The 18,329-nt window shown below is 37.6% G+C and overlaps 1 protein-coding gene across 14 annotated transcripts in view; it reads left to right on the top strand.

The window, feature by feature from the left end:
• Positions 1 to 18,329, top strand: part of tjp1b (tight junction protein 1b) — a 132,375-nt gene that overhangs the window by 44,952 nt on the left and 69,094 nt on the right. Inside the window, exon 1 of one of the 14 annotated variants that reach the window (XM_079603811.1) lies at positions 17,582 to 17,947. The exons of the other annotated variants lie outside the window; for them this stretch is intronic. Within the exon in view, the coding sequence (XP_079459937.1) occupies positions 17,921 to 17,947 (27 nt within the window). The 5' untranslated portion in view covers positions 17,582 to 17,920. Of the gene's footprint in view, positions 1 to 17,581; positions 17,948 to 18,329 lie in introns of those variants that run through there. 14 annotated transcript variants of the gene reach the window in all.

The raw sequence follows: 18,329 nt of genomic DNA, 5'->3' as shown, positions 1-18,329 counted from the left end.
TATGACAAAATACCGCGAGAGTGATTCAAAAGCATACGAGTCGTCCTGCTCTCGCGTTACTTTTATGTCATAAACCGATCGGTGTGTGTGCAACGCCGGTTCAAATCGAACAAGCCTAAAGTCCGTCTTCAAAATGGATAATGACGTCCCAGAAGTGTCTAACGCGAGATAACATGTCAAAGTTTATTGCGTTTTTCAGCGTCCAAGAAAAGATTGCCTTGATTGCAGCAACTTCTGTTTATTTTACAGACATTTTGCACCAATATCCTAGGAAATTTAATTTTCTTGAACACATGCGATGGAAATGGTGCTTTATTCATAAATGTTTAATGCAATATTCCACTTTTGCGCATAAGTTAAATTGACATCTTTTGATTGAAACATGGCTAGTCTAGAGGTTTACTGGTGATAGAGTTCCTTTTTACTCCATGATAGCCTGCAGTCTGACAGCTCTGTAATAGGATCTTGCTGACTCCACTGCCAGTCCTTATTTATGTCACCATCAATACTGTATATATTAGCCAATTTTTGCATCAACTGTTAAGATTATGTAAGATCACGGTTCATACTAAAAGTTTTCAAAGAAACTCCTACTAAGGGAATTTTCTGCATCATAGCACATCGTCGTGTAAAATTGGATTCAGTTGCTGTTTTAGCATCCTAATACATTACCAAAACTGATGAAATGAAAAAACATACTGCTAATTTTCAAATAAAATAGGCCTATGAAACCGTATAATAGCTCTGGGAAGTCAGTGAAATTCCAGTTGAAAGTAAACGTGTCATTTTTGTAGTAAAATTGTTGATTTGTTGCCCAAACATCTGAGTGATTTACCAACGATCTGCGAATCGGTTTGACTGAATCATTTAAAGGATTTGACTCAATAGAACAATTCCTTCGAGAAACGGCCATTAAGAAAGTTAACGAGTCAGCTCACGGGGCAACAAGATTTCAAGGACAAATGTAACTAGGTTTTATTGATACCCAAGGATCTTATTGACACCAATTAACTACACACCTCCCTTTGTAAGAATTGCAGCAGAAGCCATCTAATAACTGAGGAATAATTCTAGTAGCTGTCGACTGTTTCATGCCAAATACACCAGCATGTGTTCTGTAATGGCTTTCTGTACGAACTTATTCTGTGCCTCAGAGTCTTAAATGTCTTATTTTAGCCCTTCAAATTCCTTTTAAACAACACATTGCATTGTATACAATCAATTTCAGTTAACAGGAAAAAAGAGTGAATTGATTCCTGACGATAAAATCTAGAGATCCAGTCCTTGTCCTCCAGGTTTTCTAGAACGGCACGTGTGGAGGTCATATGTCCACCATAAAAGCACACATCAATACACGAGGAGGACAAAACCTGTCAAATAAAATTAAATCAAAATTAAATTAAAAGACAAAATTGATATATAATTTAATATAATAAAATGATATTCCCACTTTCACATCTAAGGGGGAAAAATAAAAGCAGAAACGATATATTCATAATAAATGAAAATAATACATGGACTTGTAAATTAAAAATAAAAATATATATTTGTCTTTGTGTGTTAACATAAATTTATGAATGTACGTGAATTGATGTGTTAATGTTTCTGTGTTTGTTTCCATAATTGTTTTATTTATTTATTTATTTATGCAGGTTTTATCCCCCATTAAAAATACACTGCAATTGATTTTCCTCAAATGATTATTTAAGAGCTGATTAATCATACAAACTATTTTTGATTTAAAGTTCTAAAGAGATTTTTAATCAGGGTTAACTAAAACTAAAAACATTTACAAAAAAAATATAATAATAATTTTCACTACTTAAAACAAAATAGATGTTAAGTGGAATATATAAAATAAATATATATTAAAAAAACATTTTATTCAATTAAAATTGTATAAAACTATATAGAAACTACATAGCCTATGAAAACTATATATATATATATAGCCTACCCTAAAACACTCAAATTACTAAAGCAGAAAATATAAAATATAAAATCTAATTCAACATATTAACAAAAACTATGGTGTATCACTGATACTAAATAGCCTAACACTGTTTTTATGAACGCCTGCCTTCGTCAGTTCCCCACATTGCTCTCTGGGATAAACTTGTAAACATAAGAGCTCAGATGTAATTCCCAGTGATGATATTGGCATCCATGCTGGATTCATGGGAATCCAGGCCCGGTGTTGTGCCGAATTTTGACCCCCTGCCAAATTATTACCCCCCTCGTTGAAGTCAGTACCTGATTGCCTAATCCTAACCCCTCCCCCACAACTAGGCTAATCCTAAACCTACCAATACTAGGGGGGGTAATAATTTGGCGGGGGTCAGAATTCGGCACAACACCTGTTTAAGGGCAGAAGATCAGATGGGTCGCAGTCATCCACACGTCTCCGTGGCTCAGGTGTGTGAGCGCTTCGCAAACCCGATCCTACACCGGTCCACCAAAACAAATCAAATCAAGCTTGTGCATGGCTTGATTTTTACTACAGCGCGCGCACTACTAATCAATCTCAAATCTCTGGCGTGTGGTCAGATGACTCATGCTATCGATCGGTTATTGATGAGCAGGCAGAGCTGAGCATGCACAGATTAGATTCAAACGCAAATGAATCTCTTGGACGTTGCTTTTTTAACTTCTCAGGTGTGTTGTGGAAGTCCGTGTCCGCGTGAGGTACGTCACTGTAACGCCTGTTTCATTTGATGAGTATTTTGGTGAGCGTTCAGTTAAACGTTTACTGCCGACCTCCCACCAGGCCGTGTGGTTGTTAATTTGATCTAATGGAAGGGATTGTGCCTCCTCAGCTGAGTGTATTAAAGCCCCCTGGAGATCTCGCACTGAGCGATGCTTTCCCGCCATATACGAGTGCTTCTCTTTCCTCCTTTTCTCTCTTTTTAATTAAACATGGTTGTCTTTGTGTGAATGATCACCTCTGATGTCATTGGACCTTAGTCATGAAACATGAGCAAAATCATTTCTGAGTAAATTGTGCATAAATTATTTTTTGTTTTCACCCAATTTACACATTAAATTCAATCTGACAATGTATGATACTGTCAGCATGGTTTTATTACAAATAAATTAATTATTCTCATAGTGCTTGCAAAATGTTGGATAATATGCTGATATATGCTATATATATAATACTAATTTAGATTAATATTTGTTGTAAACGTTGTATATTATGTATATGTAATATTTATTGTAATATATCTTATATAATAATTTAAAATAAATAAATCAATAAAATTAATGTTTATATGTAATATGTACCATATATTAAATATAATATTAAAGCATTTACATTATATATATATATATATATATATATAAATGCTAATTTATATAATACTATTATATTATATTATACTATATTATGTAAATTAAAGGGCCAAAGCATAATAATAAATAATTTAATAATAATATTAAATATTTAATTATTTATTAAACATAATATTTAATCATATTTCAGCGATATCTGCATGGTAAAAAAAAACTTTAAAAATAATATTTTTGGGGGTATATATTTTATGTGAATTTAAAATAGTATTATATTAATAGTTTGATAATTCAAGTACAATTTAAATTAAAATTCGTGTGCATTTGATTTCAGCAATTTTATATAATATGTCCCAACATTAAGCTGTATTTTGGCCTTATTTCTGATATAAGGCCATCCCACCCTCTAGATATTGTCAGTGGTCATTTTAAAAGCTAAACTGGTCAACAGTCAGCCACTAACAAAAGCACTGGCATGAACATGGAGACGAGCATTTGGACTGGAATCACCCCAGAACTCATCAGTTGGTGCACTGCAATTTCGCCTGAGGTGTGTGTGTGTGTGTGTGTGTGTGTGTCGTACTTTAGCCACGGCCACGTTTATTTCATTCACTGCATTCTTTATCTCTTTGTTTATTTGATGTTTTGTCATTTTAGCCTTTAGTTTAGCCTGTGTGTGGGTGTGTGTGTGTGTGTGTGTGTGTCTGTGTGTGTGTGTGTGTGTGTGTCGTACTTTAGCCACAGCCACGTTTATTTCATTCACTGCATTCTTTATCTCTTTGTTTATTTGATGTTTTGTCATTTTAGCCTTTAGTTTAGCCTGTGTGTGGGTGTGTGTGTGCGTGTGTGTGTGCGTGTGTGTGTGTGTGTGTGTGTGTGTGTGTGTGTGTGTGTGTGTGTGTGTGTGTGTGTCGTACTTTAGCCACAGCCACGTTTATTTCATTCACTGCATTCTTTATCTCTTTGTTTATTTGATGTTTTGTCATTTTAGCCTTTAGTTTAGCCTGTGTGTGTGTGTGTGTGTGTGTGTGTGTCTGTGTGTGTGTGTGTGTGTGTGTGTGTGTCGTACTTTAGCCACGGCCACGTTTATTTCATTCACTGCATTCTTTATCTCTTTGTTTATTTGATGTTTTGTCATTTTAGCCTTTAGTTTAGCCTGTGTGTGTGTGTGTGTGTGTGTGTGTGTGTGTGTGCGTGTGTGTGTGTGTGTGTGTGTGTGTGTCGTACTTTAGCCACAGCCACGTTTATTTCATTCACTGCATTCTTTATCTCTTTGTTTATTTGATGTTTTGTCATTTTAGCCTTTAGTTTAGCCTGTGTGTGTGTGTGTGTGTGTGTGTGCGTGTGTGTGTGTGTGTGTGTGTGTGTGCGTGTGTGTGTGTGTGTGTGTGTGTGTGTCGTACTTTAGCCACAGCCACGTTTATTTCATTCACTGCATTCTTTATCTCTTTGTTTATTTGATGTTTTGTCATTTTAGCCTTTAGTTTAGCCTGTGTGTGGGTGTGTGTCGGGCTTGTTTGTGTTGTGTTTCGTGTGTGAGATCTGCATGAAGGTCCCGCTGAGACGCCATATGCTGCTGAGACCATAGCGTCTCCTCATCAAGGCAAACCCGTGGGTTACAGCCTGCACACTCAAAAACACACTCCTGCTCATGTTGAACGCTATTTGATTTTTTTTCACCCTCCTTTTTTGATCCTGCCCAGTGCGTTCCCAGGCAGTTTGCCTTATTGAAGGAGATATAGGGTGTGCGGAAGCATTTTCCTCAAGGTAAAACTCTCATTTCTCTTCACAATGTCTTATTTGAAGCTTTTTTTTCTGCTGTTTTTTTATTTTTTATTCAGTAATAACCTACATAACCAAGCTAGTCATAAATTATAACATAGCATTATAAAGGCACAGCTGTGTTTATGATGCTTTGATGAGGGAATGACCTCCCTGCACCCTCTAAAGCTGATTTGTGTGTGTGAATGGAGTTGTCCTGTAGAGGGCAGAGTTTTACTGTGTGACGGTGACCTCACTGCTCAAGCTGCTCTCTGAGGGATGCTGGCCTGTACAAAAGCATTAGTCTCACCTTCCTAAAGCAAGTTACATAACAGCTTCTTCTTTCATGCCGTATCAAGCGGTCGGTTTGAAAGAGCACTGCACACTGATCACCTCTACAGTGATCTGGCTGGTTGCAAGGGGGATCTTGATAGTTGCTAGGGTGTTGCTAGCTGCTTGCTAGGGTGTTCTGGGTGGTTTGTAGGGCCTTCTAGATGATTGCTGAGGGGTTGCTATCTGGTTGCTAGGGAGTTCTAGGTGGGTGGTTGCTAGGGTGTTCTGGGTAATTGCTCCTATACAGTTTTCTTGCTGGTTGTTAGGGTGGTATTGCAATTGCTTGGGTGTTCTGGGTAATTGCTATCTTTACTGTGTTCTGGCTAGTTTTTACGGTATTCTGTGTGGTTACTACTTGGCTGTTTCTAGCTGTTTCTTAGGGTGTTGCTAGCTGGTTACTAGTGAGTCTGTGTGGGTGGTTGCTATGTGGTTGCTAAGGTTTTCTGGATTGTTTTTACAGTTTTCTGGGTGGTTACTACTTGCTTGGTTGTTTCTAGTTGGTTGTTTAGGTGTTCTGAGGGTTGCTAGGGTGTTGCTAGCTGTTCACTAGTGAGTCTGGGTGGGTGGTTGCTATGATGTTGCTATGTGGTTGCTAGGGTTTTCTGGCTATTTTTTAAGGTTTTCTGGGTGGTTACTACTTGCTTGGTTGTATCGAGTTGGTTGTTATGGTGTTCAGGGTGGTTGCTAGGGTGTTGCTAGCTGGTTACTTAGGAGTTCTGGGTTGATAGTTGATAAGATGTTGGTTATATGTGGTTGCTAAGGTGTTTTGGTTGTTTTTTAAGGTGTTCTGGGTGGTTACTACTTGCTAGGGTGCTTCAAGTTGGTTGTTGGGGTGTTCTAGATGGTTACTAGGGATTTATGGGTGGGTTGTTGCTATGTATTGGCTAGGGTGTTCTGGGTGGTTGTCTAGGGTGTTAATTGCTGGTGGTTACTAGGGAGTTCTGGGTGGCTGGTTCCTAAGATGATGCTATGCTTGCTAGGGTGTTTCTAGTTGGTTGTTAGGGTGTTCTGGGTGGTTGCTAGGGTGTTGCTATCTGGTTACTAGGGAGTTCTGGATGGGTAGTTGCTAAGATGTTGTTATGTGTTTGCTAGGGTGTTCTTGCTGGTTTTTAAGGTGTTCTGGGTGGTTGCTATGGTGTTACTGGCTGGTTACTAGGGTGTTCTGGGTGGCTGGTTGCTATGCTTGCTATGGTGTTTTGGTTGGTTTTTAAGGTGTTCTGGGAAGTTACTACTTGCTAGGTTATAGCTGGTTAATAGGGAGTTCTGGATGGGGGGTTGCTAAGATGTTGTTATGTGTTTGCTAAGGTGTTCCTGTTGGTTTTTAAGTTGTTCTGGGTGGTTACGACTTGCTTGGGTGTTTATAGTTGGTTGTTATGGTATTCTGGGTGGTTGCTAGGGTGTTATTTGCTGGTTACTTGGGAGTTCTAGGTGGCTGGTTGCTTTCTAGAATGTTTTGGTTGGTTTTTAAGGTGTTCTGGGTAGTTACTTCTTGCTAGGGTGTTTCTAGTTGGTTGTTTGGATGTTCTGGGTGGTTACTAAGGTGTTGCTAGCTGGTTACTACAGAGTTATGGGTGGTGGTTAGTAAGATGTTGCAATGCGGTAGCTAGGGTGTTCTAGTTAGTTTTTAAGGTGTTCTGGGTAGTTACTTGCCTAGGGTGTTTCTAGCTGGTTGCTAAGGTGTTCTGGGTGGCAGCTATAGGTGATTTCTTATTGGCTCAAGGTAAAAGAGCCCACACTCTCAAGTATCTGTCTTGATCTGGTCTCAAGACACAACTTCAATGTCAGTGAGATTTTCTTCATCACATATTTTTATGTGACATCAGGCGTTTTTATGTTTTCCACGTGTGTCATTCCAGAAAAGGCAAGGTTGTCCTTTACTGTCACTCCGATGGATGTTCATATGAAGCACATTCATGGCCATACAGGAAAACATCATTCAAGTTTATGGGACTGAAGAAAACAACTTAAAGTGATTGTCGTCGTGTTCCATGTAATTGCTTCAGGTCGATTTCGATCGTAGAAATTCATTTTCCAACCTGAAATTCCAGATGATGTATGGAACGAAGTGTTTTTAAGCACTTTATTATGTAATTTGTGAGTAAGGACATGACAGGAGGCCTTTTCTTGGAATGGGATGTGGACAGGAAGTGACATATTTAATGCACCTGTCACTCTTTGAGGAATGACTCACTCTGTGTTTACCTCTGGTGACTAATGTAACCCAACCGCTTGGACACACACAGCACACACAATCCCCTGCCATCTCTACTTTCTCCTTACTTCATCTGGATGGAGACTGAAACATCTCGACCTTCTCTCAAACCCAATCCTTCCCTGGGAAACACGTGGGAATCCATGGAATTGATTTGCGAAGAGGAAGAGATTTATTGGATTGTGTATTTTTGCGCAGTGCGGTAGATTAGCTCCCAGCTGATTTCTCTTCCCTCACCTCTGCGCTCTTACGCCCAACTGCCCCCCTCACTGTCGACCAATAGGAGCGCCTCAATCCGCCATATTTGATAATTGCCTTCCCTCAGCGCGGCCCTCTTAATGGCACTGAGAGTTTGCGTCAAACAAGACATTGTAAAATCCATCCTTGCTTTATTAACAGCATGAGGCATTTGTCAAGAGGATAAATGTGTTGAGTGATTTAGAGGCTGCTGTTGAAAAGAAGCAGGGGCATTTGTTGGGGGGTAGAAAACACAAACTTTAACACCCATAAAAACAACAACAAAAACACCCACAACAGCCCAAAACAGTATAGTTTAGGTGGCCTTTTAAACACTGAATATGAAAAAAAATATGAACACACACATATATACACATATAATTTAATAAATATAATATAGTTAGTGCTGTCAAGTCATCGAACATAAAAGTAATATACACACGCACACACACACACACACATATATATATACACACACACATATACAGTATATACACACACACACACATATATATATATACATACATATACACACACACACACATATACAGTATATACACACACACACACACATATATATATATATACATACACACACACATATACATACACACACACACACACAAAAACACACACACACACACACACACACACACACACATATATATATATATACTATATACAGTATATACACACACATATATATATATATATATATATATATAAATGTATACACACACACACACACACACACACACACACACGTATATGCGATTAATCGATTTGACAGCACTAAATATAATATAATATAAAATTATGTTTATGGTTTTATAAATTATATGTTATGGTTTATATTAGTAACATTGTATACACTGTACATTATTCTTAATATGTTCATTTCATAATGCAATGTAAAAAAAATAATATCAATAATATTATAATCTAAAATAAAATATATAAATAGTACAATCATACCTAATATTAATATGACATCAAACTAACATTATATTATATTATTTAAAAAAAAATCCCTTTGTTGGTATTTTTGTAGTCCAGCATAAACACTGATTTAAAATTTCATGAACTCATGTGTTATAGATAGTGTCTTATAGTTGTAGTTAAAAATAAATAAAAAATAAAACATGCAAATAGCCAGGGTACTGTCTTAAAGTTTGCCATAGAGTCCCTTGAGCACAACATTCTGCTTCGTTTTCAGTGTTATGTTTTTTTTTTTTTTATATTCAGTACTTATTGCATATGGATGGACTGAAGTCGGCACACTTTCTTCAATGTCTGCAGAACAGAAACCTGCGAGAATTTAAATGAGCTTTCACTTTGTTGCAGAATCAGTTACAGGAATCTAGCTGCGATGTGACGATGATATTCATGTATGTTGAGCATACAAACTCGTTAAAAAATATATAGTTTTGTGTTATTATTGTTTTTTCTTCTTCTGGTTATATTCAGGTTTCACAGCATGCAAAAATATGATTTTAGTGCCCCCCTTTCATGTGGCGCCCCCTTCAATTTCAACCTAGCATCTTCACCAGAAAGTCCAAACTGGTTGACCAGCTTAAAAACCAGCACCAGAACTAACTAGCTTCAAGCAGCATGGACATTCAATATTCACCACAATATCACAGTGTCTGTTGTCAGAATCACCAAGAGGGAGCTAGAGACTGATATTTTTAGCCGTATTTCCTTTTCTCTGGATCCTTTCATGCCAACTTTATCTCCAACATCCATTTATTCTTATCATTTAGGAATAGCTATGGTGTTTACCCAGATATCCCAGGCTGCCTTGAAGCCAGTGTGAAGTGAACAGTATCTCTGAAGGATTATTATTGGTTGGAGGATATGATCTGAACAAAGTACGTTCAAATGGTTTGGCCCCAAGCTCACGAGGCTAATTAAAAGAGCTTCATTAATCTAGTGTTCACACTCTGTAGGGTGATGATTTTGAGTCTCTAGCTAACACTGTGTTTAACTCTAAACACCAAGTTTTATTTTATATTTTACCGATTGGAACAAGTATTATATTAGTATTATGTATTGCAGTTTTATTAATATTTTTTGAAAAAAGCTTTTATTTTTATTTTTTTATTTGAATTAATGTATAGTTTGATTTTGTTTGTGCTTTTCTATTTTTTTTAAATAAATATGTATTTTTTTAAGTTTTTTATTTCAGTTTTAAGTTTATTTTATTACTGGTTAGTCCTTTTTGTGCTTAAACTTCGAATTAATTCAGCTGAATTAGCCAAGGCAAGATTTCTAATCGTAATTTCCCATTTTCACGTTTGTCATCTAATATACAATACATTTTTGTTGTATTCATGTTTTAGTAGCTTTAGTTAAAGATAATAACCCTGATTAAAACCACATATTTGTGTTTTTAACACAAATGATTACAATCATACTTATATACTTATGACGTGCTGCTTTTGGTGCACAATGGGAAGTATTGGTGCATTCCATTTGTCCTCGGATATGGGAAATTCCTCGTTCCCAGTTGGAACTTTTAATTGGAAAGCCCCCTCGAGACGGAGTTGCAACTGGGAAACTGCAACTAGGAAAGCACAACAACCCCCACTTCAGTTCAGAATCCAAGATGGCTGCCCAGCGAATCAACCATAGTAAAACAGTTGAAATATATTGTTTATTAGGCCTTCTGTCTTAATAAACTCAGTGGTGCTCACATGATACATCAGCATCATCTGTGCAAAATACCACTTTGTTATGTGTTTGTATTCCGAAAGAGCGAGCAAAGGTTTGCCTGGACACTTCCATCTTAGTTTTCTGAGCTGTGTACTGGAACGCGGTCAACTCGAGTGTGTAACTCCGAGGTAAATAGAACAAAGCATATGTACAGTAAAGTACGTGACAAGTGTTATTTCAGAGGGAAAACTTTTTATTTGTTTGGCTGTTGTTGTTTTTTTTTTTCATGATAACAGTGTTTTGGGGCCTGAAACTTTTGAAAACTGGTTTCAACGTGCACGTTTTTTTTGAAAACAAAACCGTTATTGTCTACAAAAATGTGAATTTGCGAAAATGGTGACATTATACGCATGCATGCTAGGTGCTCCGTCTATAGGCTCGCAGTGTTTCATTACAAAGTGACATTGCCACCTACTGGCCTGGCATAAATAATACAGCGTTTTTAGTCATTTTCGCGGTTCGTTTTGATAACGTTGTCGTCTGTACGAGAAAATCGCAAAGGAAAAACTTTTCCTTTTCGTGTAAACGTACATTCGGTTTGGAAATCCGCCATGTTCCCACTCGATTTCAACCTGACCTGGCCTTTTGTGCGTTCCTATCCTTTCAAACCTCCCATGAAAGCTTTCTGTAGTATGTAAGCTTTTAAAACCAATACAGTTCAACCTCCAACATTCATGTCATTTGGATTTCCATGCAGGGCTCCTCAAAGTCGGAGTAAGTTTGCTCTCCTCTCAGTCTTTCGGATCACATACCCCCCCTCCACAACGCTGCTCCCTGGAGGTTTTGGAGTCCAGATTTTGATGATGGATAGTAAGGCCGAAGGAAGTGGATGTTGAAGCAGAGATTCGTCTTCTCGGACACAAGCAAATGTCTGCTTTTAAAAGCTGGATACATCATACATCATGAAATTATGACAACATGGTGTCAGCTTGTTGCTTCACAAGATCAATGCATCTTCTTTAACCTACTTCTACACTGTAAAAAATATTTTCATTATTTGTAATCACAACTTTTTTTCCTTTGTCAAATCAACTTAGATAATTAATATAGTTCAGATAACATAATATTTTGAGTTTCTATTGTTTAAACCAATCTCCTTCATTGCATTAACTCAATTGTTTAATTTCAATGAACTCAAATTTTTAAGGCAACCAGGTAACTTACTTTTTTAAGTTAAACCAACAATATTTTTTTACAGTGTACGGTACAACATAACTTGAGCATTTTTTTGACTGGTAAGACTGGTTTTGATTGGACCCTTTTACTAAATTAGAATATCCTGCGTCATTAAAACAATCAATACAACAGCAGAATCATCCAGCATTTATTTCCTGTAGATCGTGTGTGTAACATAAACCCGGAAACAAGCTGTTTGAAAGAAGATCTCTTGTGGAACTGGGGCTAAAAATAATAATAATGACTAAATCATTCCCCTTTGAGCTATCGACAGACCAGTAAGCACAAAATGAGTCTTCTCCAGATCAATTGCTTAATTGCTTTACAGAGTAGCTGCCGTATAAGAGCTGATGGGACAAAATTCTGTCTAGTAAGACCTGCTTGTCCTAATAGTGAAAACAAAAATCGAAAAGGGGCAAAATATCAAGTGCATAAACTTCATTAGTTACCCTCTGCTTTGACTAGATGTTTCTAAAATATCGACGTTTCCATGAGACGTCTTAATGAATGGATTCAAATGAGTGAATCAGATGACAACGCAATGAGATTTTTCGGTATCACTTTACAGTAAGGTCTCATTTGTTAACATTAGTTACAGGGGTGGTAAAGTATGATTTCACTTTTCTAACTTTAGTTAGTGTGTAATGTTGCTGTTTGAGCAGTATCAACATCTGCAAAGTTACAACGTTCAAAGCAAAGGGAGATATTTGCTTTTAAAGAAAAGGACTACAACAAACGGCTGGTAGGAACTACACGACATTCTTCCGGGTTAGTGACATCAGCAACCCTAAAATGTCCATAAGCCTAAGAATGAACAATACTTTTAACAGCATTTATTAATCTTAGTTAATGTTAATTTCTACATTTACTAATACATTTTAAAAATCAAAAAGTTGTATTTGTTAACATTATAGTTAATGCACTGTGAGCTAACATGAACAAACAGTGAACAATTTTTATTAACTAATGTATACAAAGGTTAATAAGTACTGTAGTATTGCTCATTGTTAGTGCAAGTCAGTTAATCTTATGTTAATGAGACCTTATTGTAAAGTGTGCTTCTTATATAAATAATTCCTTTTAGGATGCAGCCATCTTCTAACCGTATACATACTGGGAACTATATTATCCGAAGGAGAAGCACTGCTACTTGGGCGGAGTGATTAGCGCAACACTATAGTTCAATATAGTTCTACAATATAGAACTAATATAGTTCCCAGTATGTATACGGTTAGAAGATGGCTGTGTGTCATGTGACCTTGTTATCTGTACACGCTGTGACTTTACAAATCACAACATGTAAATAGGAAAATGTTGGCGTTATTTTGTCACTTATTGGGAGCAGTATGCTAGCTGGAGCCGTTTACCTCCAGTCTTTGTGCTAAGCTAGGCTAGCGGTGGGTGCGTCAGACAGAGTTACGGCATGCACAGAGATGAAAAGGGTATGTATGGACTTATCTAACTCTGGGGAATACGGTGAATAACCTAAAGTCCCAAAAAGTCGGCGTGTTCCTTCATTCAACAACCGTTATAGACAAAATGAGAGTCGATGTTCTCCTTGAATAACCTGATTTTTTCAGTTGTATTTGTCATCCGCCTTTAGGTACATGCACGACAAGGCTGGGTTTTACAAACTCTGGATTCCTTTCCCCAAACACTCCCTCAGAGCCTTTTGCTTACTAGACTGTTTTGCGGTTCTGTTTGGTGATTCAGAACACCTCAGGGCCGAGCGCTGTAATGGACTCGAGGAGCGCGCCTCAAACGTGACTCACTTTCCATCATGTTATTGACTCAATGCCTCTTAAATGTGTTCTTTTCAATTTCGGTAACGTATTGAAGGACATTTTGCTTTTGTGGTAATATAGCACTGACATATCCACATATTTGAGCCTGATATCATACAATATCCTTCTCCCGAGTGCGAAAATCTGTGAGGAAAAACTTTTAGCTATATCACAAAACCCTTTAATAAAATGCCATGGGCATCGAATTAAATTAAATAACACCTTAAATGCTGTCTATAATGCTACCCTGCAGAAAAGGTTGTGACAGCCACTTTGTGCTTTACTGCTCTCAAGCTTCACTGAACAATATCATCATCTAGAGACACTTAACTTCAAACGGGTCGTATAGCAGACAGCGCACATTTTCTGGTATATACAGCCTGGGTATGTGGTGTACAAACTGTGCTATAAGGCCTAGGGACTTAGATATTAGCTTCACATGAGAATAGGAGATAATTCATGCCACAAGAGAACAATTTCTGCTCACACGGTTTAATTGTTTAATTACAGTGCATCACAGCGCTATAGTTGTTCATTGTGTCCGTGTGACCTTGTCCCACCCTTATGAAAGTCAAGCCCAGCCCTCCCTCGCTCGAACTCTCTGTCCTCTGGTGTAAACGGCACGAGGTCTCCTACTCTCAGGACCCCTGCGCCCGCGTTGGTCACAGGAGAACGAGGTTCATTAGGGGCCGAGATAAGAGGTGACACTGCAGGCCATCAGGGATTTGCTGAAAATGCTTACATTAATGAAGGTTGAATGAAAGATTGCATTTATGAATATTTGGCCTCTATAACTCATTTACAGTGCCTTAAAGTATTCATCGTTTTAAACTTTAAATATGTCATTTACATTATTAGTTCCAATCGTAAAATGCATCTCAAGAGCCTGCATCCATTATTGCAATTTAATGAATTACATTGAATTATAATAGGCATATATTATTATCTATTAGAATAGGCTATAATATTTATCATTATATTTAACTCTTTCCCCAGCGTTCCCCTGTTTTTAAGCTGCCAGTCAACGCTTATAATTTTCACAATAAATGTATGGCCCCCAGAATATTTTGTTGTAGGCTATGAATATCTGAACGTGCAATATATATAAACAGAGCCTCTTCTTTGAAACAAAAAAAACTTCATGCATTCTTTTTAGTCAACACTTAAATGTGGGTAAATTTAAAAAAAAACTTGTTTTAGCAAAATGCTGAAAAAAATTGTGTTTTTGTCAAAGATTACATCCAGATCGGATTCAGAATCAAAACACAGATGGAGTAGATCTAGTCCATCAACAACACCCCTGCTTCACAGTCCTATAGCTCGTCCTGGGGCGACATTTCATTCAGTAACATTAAGCAGTTTTGATTTGTATGCTGTTTAATGTTGCTGATCGCGTTATTTTACATGTATTTCGCTTACATTGCTTGTTTCTGCTTCTTCTTCGTCTGTGTTTTGATCCGGAGATTCAGTACTCTTTCAAAAAACGGCGGTATAGCGCCCCCTACTGTATAACAGAGAAAACACGGAAATACGGACATTTCCGTTAATGGCGGGGAACGAGTTAATATTAATAATAATAATAATAATAATAATATTTATTAGATTTTTTATTATTATTATTATTATTATTTTATGTGCTATTAAATGGAGATCGGATAAATGGTGTCTCCTTCACCGATCCATTCCTTAATGGCTGCCGGCTGGTTGGTTTGTTGTTTTTGCAGGACTTTTAGCTGTACATCTCTGTTTGACTAGCACACTCTTAGGACACACTCTGGATGGCAGGTTAGGTAATAAGCGCTCTCTTCTCATTCTCTTGATTAACCGAGTGTCCTTCACAGTTGTTCTTTATGTTCCTCCTGTTCTGCGGTCTCTCTCTCTCTCTCTCTCTCTCTCTCTCTGCATGTGTTTCTGCTGAGGGGCTCGCGCTACGGAGGACGTTCGTGATTGGCGTCACTTTTTCTTGTGTATGCAGCTAATGACAATGACGTCAACTATAGCCACCCTGCATTGATTTAAATACGGTGCAAATCGTGTTAGCTTTGATTAGAAGCAAAATACTATTCACCAATCATGTTTTATTTGCCATATTTATTATGTCATGATGCTGTAAATCCATTCCACTCTCCATGTGAAGGATACAGCAGCTGAATTCTGCATTTTTTCGAGAGCTGACTGTGGTGTCACACAGAGGCACAGGTGTCAAGGGCAATTTATCTCGCTTCCTTGCATTGTTTTTGCAGAGGCTGACTGGGCATCGCTGGCATTTGGAGCCCAGTGTGAATATATGTGTGAGGTTTCAGGTTTGTCTAAAACTGCAGATGCAGAATAGCAGTGGACACTGGGGAGCTGAAGGGGGCGCTGTCCACAGCTGACCACACAGGACTTCATAGAAAAGTCTTCAGCTTGTGCTTTGTTATGGGTGAGGAGGACATAACTTAAACATCTCAAATTAAGGGCTTCGTTGCCTGGTTTAACAGTGTATTCTGACTGACTGTATGGGAATAAAAGAAAACAAATAGAACCTGAAGAGCAAGTAGAGAGAGTAAACCTACACACTACTGTATATTGACTATTTAAGATAAGTAAAGGTAAAAAAAAAAAAAAAAAACCCGTCTATTTGCACCCCTCCCATATCTGTTGGCTGTGTCTGTTTGCTTGGTTTTCGGCCTCTACTGCGGATGCTGTCTAAAGTGGAGGGCTGCACTGTGCGAGCTGAAAGAATCAGAGGAAGTAATGAGGCAGAGTGAGGTTTTCCTGTGGGAGTCATGTGGTCAGAGTCAGATTTACTCTACAGATTTACAATTAAAGCAAATATTTTACAATGTACAAGTATTAAATCAAAAGATTATCTGTCTGTCTGTCTCTATCTATCTATCTATCTATCTGTCTCTGTCTCCATCTATCTATAATTGAAGTCCATCCATCTATCCATCCATCTATCTATCCATCATCTATCTATCTATCTATCTATCTATCTATCTATCTATCTATCTATCTATCTATCTATCTATCTATCTATCTATCTATCTATCTATCTATCAAATTGAAAATTGCTTGGAATAATAGAACATAGAATACATAGAATAATAATAAAAAATCAAAATAATAGAAGAAAATATTATAACTTAATGTAAATTTAAATAAACAGTATCTATCTATCTATCTATCTATCTATCTATCTATCTATCTATCTATCTATCTATCTATCTATCTGTCTATTCATCTATCAAGCATCTATTTATCTGTCTCTGTCAATCATCTATCTATCTCTATCTATCTATCTATCTATCTATCTATCTATCTATCTATCTATCTGTCCATCTATCTATCTATCTATCTATCTATCTATCTATCTATCTATCTATCTATCTATCTATCTATCTATCTATCTATCTATCTATCTGTCCATCCATCCATCTATCCGTCTATCTATCTATCTATCTATCTATCTATCTATCTATCTATCTATCTATCTATCTATCTATCTATCTATCTATCTATCTATCTATCTATCTATCTATCTGTCTATCTGTCCATCCATCCATCTATCCGTCTATCTATCTATCTATCTATCTATCTATCTATCTATCTATCTATCTATCTATCTATCTATCTATCTATCTATATCCATCTTAAATCTGAACTGTAAAAAAGTCACTTTTTGGGACTGTTCGGTTTTGCTGAGTTTGCTGAAAACGTCGTGCCCTAATAATCCCTCTTCATTCACAATACTCAGTTTATAAAACCACTTTACCTCAAAACCTTTTAATAACAACACGACAAAGTGGAACATCCCAGATGATGCTGCTGCTCTATCTCTCTCTCTCTCTCTCTCTCGTTCCCACCCCTGGAGAAATGCGATGGAAATGTCCAGGCAGTCAGACAGACATGTCACTGCTGTGCTGTGGGAAAGAGGGAGCAGAGTAGAGCTCATCTCATCTCCTCCTGCTGCCATTGCAGTGAGTCTCTCTCTCTGCTGCACACACACACACACACACACACACACACAGGGCAAAAGCACGACATCCCGCCCTCTGCCTCCCCGCAGGTGGACCAACACACCTCCGAACGGAAATTACACATCAGGAATGCTATGAATACACCCGATTCTTGCGGGATAGACGTGTCACATTTAGAGATTTTGTGAAATGTATTCGCTTCATCAGCAATAAGAGGAGATCACTGGCGGTACATGGCGAACTTTGGGCTCATCTGACATGTTGCTGCTCATCCTTATAAGAGACCACAACACACTTTAGCCCGACACACGGGCCAGAGGGGAAGAAAAACACGGATTGTATCTCTCCCAGGCTGATCAAGCCCTCATAACCCTGTTTTTTATTTATTTCTTTGAGGCGACAACATTTAGCCTCAACTTGCTTCAGCGCGAGCAGCTAAAGGAACAAAATGTCTGCCCGGGCTTCCTCTAATAAGGTTTGTTAACATTTAACGTTTCTGATATCATGTCAGCAGTTGTTAAGAGCTGAAATATGAATTATAATAGACCCAGAGCTTAAAATGTGTGTGTTATCGATGCCTGAGGTCATAAATGTGGGCGCGCGTTTAGCCTCAGCTAACGGAGATTCCTCAACTTATGCTAACAGGCTAACGCTAGCTGATCTGTGCGGTAGTTTTACAGCTTTAATGTAACACATGGCGCTTCAGTTTTGTATATAACCTTTGTTGTTTGAATATCAATACTCTAGTGTTGTTATTTAACGTTTGTGTCGCATTTGTTTGTGTGATAGTGAGACAAATATGCGGTTAAGTGCTTAGCTGAAGTGGTTTCAAAGTCTGTTGGTTTCACGAAGCTTTT

The sequence above is a fragment of the Phoxinus phoxinus genome, assembly GCF_949152265.1.
Source record: "Phoxinus phoxinus genome assembly, chromosome: 25".
Taxonomy (NCBI): domain Eukaryota; kingdom Metazoa; phylum Chordata; class Actinopteri; order Cypriniformes; family Leuciscidae; genus Phoxinus; species Phoxinus phoxinus.
This window is presented reverse-complemented; position numbering and strand designations above follow the sequence as displayed.